At 36.3% G+C, this 5,798-nt stretch overlaps 1 protein-coding gene across 2 annotated transcripts in view; it reads left to right on the top strand.

Annotated features, from left to right (window-relative positions):
- Positions 1–362: 362 nt before the first annotated feature.
- PIGG (phosphatidylinositol glycan anchor biosynthesis class G) overlaps positions 363–5,798 on the top strand; it is an 82,502-nt gene continuing 77,066 nt past the window's right edge. The window contains exons 1-4 of one of the 2 annotated variants that reach the window (XR_004082502.1): positions 363–602; positions 1,590–1,799; positions 3,265–3,453; positions 5,000–5,138. Coding sequence is in view for 1 of the 2 variants with exons in the window: in XM_031063193.1 (XP_030919053.1) it covers positions 375–602; positions 1,590–1,799; positions 3,265–3,453; positions 5,000–5,138 (766 nt within the window). In the remaining variant the exon portion in view is untranslated. The remainder of the gene's footprint in view (positions 603–1,589; positions 1,800–3,264; positions 3,454–4,999; positions 5,139–5,798) is intronic. The other variant, XM_031063193.1, reaches the window with a different exon arrangement.

Raw genomic sequence — 5,798 nt, 5'->3', positions numbered from 1 at the left:
TGTCTTTTTTCTAGCAGAAGTTGTATGTCAGATACAATTAGTTCAGCTTTACTGAAGTAAAAAGAGAGAAGGTAGCAGCTATTACTTTGAATGCTCTCCATTACAAAGCTTTTCCTTAGTTTTCTCAATTTCATGTCACACATTCCTTTCACATCATATTTTACTTCCTAAAGGTGATATTGGAGTTGTTGTGTTATTCCTGTGCTGGATGGCTTCAAAACTCATCTTCTTCAGATTACTTCTCAGGTTTGCTGTCTGCAGCTTCTTGTTTCTGGGTGTAGAATTAATAAAGAAGTTGAAAGCACTCATTTATGTGGTGAAGTTGTCCTTTAACTTCCATCTTGTCTTCGGTAAAATTTTTTGGTGACTTTTATATGCCCTGTTTTTGTTGCTTAGGAATGCTTTCTAACTGGACAGAGATTCCTCCACCGCTTTTCAAAAAAGTTGTTATTGTGCTGATAGATGCTTTGAGAGATGATTTTGTGTTTGGACCCAAAGGTAAACAATTCATGCCGTATACTACTCAAGTTGTTGAAAAAGGGACTTCCTACAGTTTCATTGCTGAAGCCAAGCCACCCACTGTGACTATGCCTCGAATTAAGGTAAGTGGGTTTTTTTCTATCGTTTCATTGGAGAAGCTTTTGAAGTATGAGGTGTTTCATATGGTTGAGTTGGCATAAAGGACATGTGTGTGGTGTTGATGCAATCTATGGCTGAATGTCTCTTTGCTGTAGTAGTGCATATGATAGACTCCTGATTTGCTGTGGGCAAGAGGTTAAGGACAGGTAAGGCCCTAGTCCAGGATTAAGTGATCGATGTAGCCTTTTTATTGGTAGTCATGGGAAGGCAGTAGTCTCTTAGTTGTCCAGTTTTCCAGAGGTCTTCTATCTAGAAACATTTTTATTGTATTTCTCTGTGTTCTTGTAACTTCTGAGAGAAAATCCAGTTTAGTATAAAATTGTTATGTCATAGAGATGTTTCTGAAGAGTTTAAAAAGGAAATTCTGCCAAGTTCCAGGTAAATAAAAGATGAATTGTGTTGATGTCATCAAAATACTAGATCATCCAGGCTTGTCAGTGGTAGATCTGAGTAACACCTCTGTGCACTGAAGAGGCCGAGGCAGTGCTCAGTGGTAGGCTAACTAGCAGGAGAGTGAAGGAGAGATAGTCTGGTAACTCTTTATAGGTGGACTTCAGTGCTTCTTCTAGAAGTTTCTTACTTACTGTTTTGAAGGTACTGTTGTTGTTAATGTTGAGTCAGTTTACTTACACCTACATTGTCTTCTGGTGGTTTAATGACCAGCAAACATCAACTGTTTGATGAAAAGACTGAAAGTCTTTTTTTCTGTCCATTAATTGAGACAGTAATATTTTTACTTTCTGTAAAGCAGTAATCACATACATCAACTAGCACTGTGTTGTGGCAGATGAGGTTATGTGGCAAGACAGCTTGTGTTCTTTTACTTTGTTATATTTCCTTCCCAAAAATATGATTTGTCTGCCCTCTGGCTTATTCCTTCCTCCCATAGCTACTGTCTTCTGAGCACTGGAAGTTTCCTGTTTAATGTGTCTCTTTACTTCTTTTATTAGGCTTTGATGACAGGTAGCATACCTGGTTTCATCGACGTTGTTGTGAACCTCAATTCTCCAGCTCTCTTGGATGACAATCTGATATGGCAGGCAAAAACAGCTGGGAAAAGAATCATATTTTATGGTGATGATACTTGGGTCAAATTGTTCCCAAAGCACTTTGTGGAATATGATGGAACAACATCGTTTTTTGTGTCAGACTTCACAGAGGTGAGAGGTTTTGTATGAGCCCATGTTAAATGAAGTTAGTACAGACAGTGTCAGTTTCTGAGAATGAGTGAATAAAGCAACCCTTGTTCTGAGATATTCACCTGGCAATTAAATAGAAATTGAATTTGTATGTCATTTTGCTGTGGGTGCTGTAAAGGTAAGCATTTGAATCCCTCATGCATCTGCTGTAAAAAGTGTTGGGATGATACAGTAATCATTAATTTATCACTGTGTAATTTAACTAAACATGCCATTTTCTCACAAAACTTGTTGTGGTTGGAAGTTAGACTAGTTGCTTTGTTTAAAAATTCTACTATCCACATTTTCAGTTTGCTATCAGATATTTTTAATTAGTGCAATCTTTAAGAGGTCCGTTAATATATTAGCTTGGTGTCTTAAAGGTATACTTTTATAGTATTGCATCACTTTTGTAATTGCAATAGGAGCAGTGTTTATGTTGTGAAAGAGGGAGCATAGAAAGTAAGTGAAACAAATGCTGATAATTTTTACTCTGGGCACATTAGAAGAGTAAATGCTTTGACAAATTTACTTCATTTTTGAACCTTTATCATTTTTAAAATCTCAAGCCATTGACCTGCTGGTACTGACTGAAGTATTTTATTATTTAAGAAAGTTAGAAAGGTCTAATGTGAATTGAAAGACATGCTTAATTGATTATATTGATGAGACTTGCAAAAGCTTCTACCTGGAGTAAAAAGTACAAATGTTCTACTAGATCTGTGGTTATGTGGCTCTCAAACTCTTTATTCAGTCCTTATGCTGTCTTAATGTAGTGTACTAAACACACAGCTTTTTACTGTTCTTTTGGTAGTTATATACAGACTCAACAAAGTAGTATCACATGGGAAATATTGTAGGGTTTTTTAATAACTGAAGAGAATATATGCAACTAAAAACGTGTTGTCAATCTAAGCAGGAAAACAGTTGAGTTAGTTGAATAGTACTTTTCAGTTTTTCTTTCTCACTATATTGTCAGTTCTTTTACTCATAGCAAGTTCCATCTTGTGTTTGCACGCTAGCAAAAATGGAGCTGAGAAATTATGGAGCTTCCCATAGTTAAACTGAGACATTTTGTTGTACTTGTGATGTGATGTATCACATGTGAAGTGATAATCTGGAGTGTGCAGGGTGAAAGTGACTGAAAAGTTCTTGGGACAGTTTTTAAAAGTTTCTGTGGAAGCTTGGCAACCAGTTTGCCTTGTCTGCATGTAATCTGGTGTGTCCTTACCAGAAAAGATTAAATGGGGTGAAGAATCTATTTTGTTAGACAGATATATTTGAATGCCTGACATTGAACTAATAAATTTTTTTTCTTGTTAACATTGCCCATGTAAGCTCATCAACTTCTATGGAATTTTCATGGGTAGTATATGGTTAAATTTTTTGTGCTTTTTAAAAGAGGGAAGTTTTTTTTTACCTTGTAGTTGTTTTCCTTTTCTTTGAGGTTGACGATAATGTTACCAGACATTTGGATAGAGTGTTAAAGAGAGAAGACTGGGATCTCCTAATACTGCATTACCTGGGGTTGGACCATATTGGTCATATGACTGGGCCAAACAGCCCATTAGTGGGACCAAAACTTCGTGAAATGGATAACATACTGAAGAAGATTCATGTTTCCCTTCTTTCAAAGGTAGTACAGTTTCTTCTTGGGTCAATGTCTGTTAGTTGTGGACTGACATTAAAATGCTTGCTGATTGTTATTGTTAGCTTCTTTATTCATAGACTAAAGTGTGTAATCTGTTCTTTGCTTTCCTGGGCTATTTCCCAGCGTAGTATTTTTAAGGATTTGGTGGGTGACCATAGTAACATCTACTAACAGCCTCTTCTGGGCAGCTGTGGGAAATAACATTCTCTTGATGTGCAGGAAGAGGAGAGGAATGCCTGCCAAAGTTCTCTCATCACTTGTGAATTAAAATGGTTGTTGATATGCTTTCAAGTAATGAAATTCTGCAGAAGGAGGAATGGGCATGTGTAGCTAATGGCTCTGATGTCCAGAATTATGAAGGCATACGTAATTCTTAGATAGTTGATAAATTCAAATGGAAGTGGTGGTCTTAATCTGCATTATTTTATGGTAAATGTAGCACATCTGAATCTGTTTTTAGATTTGTAAATACTAGTTGTCACTTACCTAAGCAGTCTGGATACTGCAATACCAAGTCCTAGTTCCAGGTGGCCTGAAGCTCTTTTTATTGTTTGTTTTTGGCTACTGCAATTCAGAATAGCTGATCATAAAATTTTAGTAATATTTTTAGTCAAGTAGGTACTATAACATGAAAAGAAAGGTTAAGTCCTGTGTGTGGAAGTTCCAGGAATGTTAGAGTTGTTTTTCTGCTTTTTAGTATCTTTGCTTTTGCCATTTATATTCAAGCCTTTATCTCTGTTTTAAAATACAGACATAATAAAAGCACTTTATTTTTTGGATAGCATGTGTACTGGTAATAACTAGAGATGATACAAAAGTACTTTGTTGTTGAATGACTGTTCATTTTCTGCCGCTTTGATTTGTTATCTCAAAATTCTTGGACAGGCCTCACTTAAGTTTCTGTTTCTCTTTATTCAGAACCATACACTTCATTCAACATCATTCTTCAACAATCATGATCAATTAGTCTTCATTGACTGTTAGATTTATATCCCAAATCAATCAGATTTCAATCCCTAAAGCCGCTGGGAAACTGTCAACCATTAGAAACAGGATTATTTTTTAATATTGAATTGATATTATGTTAGTATTTACAATATTAGTAATTTGGCATTTATATTAAAACTTAGTGAAGCTGAGGGAATGAAGAGGGGGATTACTCCTGTGTTAATGATGCTCTTCTGGGACTCCTGATTTTCTTCTCATGGTGATAGCCTTTATTTAATCTTCCAGAGAGTTTCTTGTAACTCTATAAATTCAGGGGTTTTTTAAAAACTTTTTTTGTGCCCTTTTTTTTTTTTTTTTGCTAAGATACTGGCAAGCATGTTATATATGAATATGCCTTAACTATTACTGAGTTACACTTAATTGCAGTGATCTCTTATTATCTCCCCCAGGGTGAGCAAGTTTCAAAACTGAAGTTAATTTTGAGGCATATTTGAGGATGTTTGAAAATGATGAAGATGGTGAAATTATATAAATGAATTGTGTTTGTATGGTAACTTAGTTTTTTTTTTTCTGTGATTGGCAGGAGGAAGTGTCTCTTCCCAATTTGTTAGTTGTTTGTGGGGATCATGGAATGTCTGAAACAGGCAGTCATGGTGGTTCTTCAGAAGGAGAAGTGCACACACCACTACTGTTTATCAGCTCTGCTTTTGGGAAGAGAAGTGGTAAGGATCAAAGAAGCATGACGTTTTTTAGAACTGTCTTAGTTTCAGATGGAATAGAGTTAATTTTCCACTTAGTGGCTTGTACAGGACTGTTTTCTGGATTCAGTATGAGAATAATGTTGATAACAGACTGGTGTTTTGGTGTTTACTCTGAATCAAGGACTTTCCTGTTTCCCATGCTCAGCCATTGAGCAGGTGCAAAAGGAGCCATTAAGGAGCATAGCAAGGACATTTGACCTCAACTGGCCAAAGGGATATTTCATGCCATGGAATGTCATTCCTAGTATATAAACTGGGGCTGCCACTCACTGCTTGGGGATGGACTGGACATCGGTCAGCAGAGGGTGACAAATTTTATTGTGAATCACTTGTTTCTCTTGGGTTTTATTCTTCCCCTGTCTTCTTTTCATTACTATTATTAGTATAATATTTAATTTTGTTTCAGTTATTAAACAGTTCTAGTCTCAACTCATGAGATTTACCTTTTCTTTCTCCTCCCCACCAGGATGGGGGGTGTGAGTGAGGGCTGCATGGTACTTGGTGTAAGGCTCCAGTAGATACCAGTGCATACTGTACTCTAATAGGATGGGAACACTACTACTGTATATAGCTGTAACAAGAATAGCAATAATAATTATGCGTAGATTATAGTAGTTGTTA

This window comes from Geospiza fortis, unplaced genomic scaffold (genome assembly GCF_000277835.1).
Source record: "Geospiza fortis unplaced genomic scaffold, GeoFor_1.0 scaffold274, whole genome shotgun sequence".
Lineage (NCBI taxonomy): Eukaryota > Metazoa > Chordata > Aves > Passeriformes > Thraupidae > Geospiza > Geospiza fortis.
The sequence above is the reverse complement of the archived record's forward strand: the minus strand, read 5'-3'. Positions and strand labels throughout refer to the sequence as shown.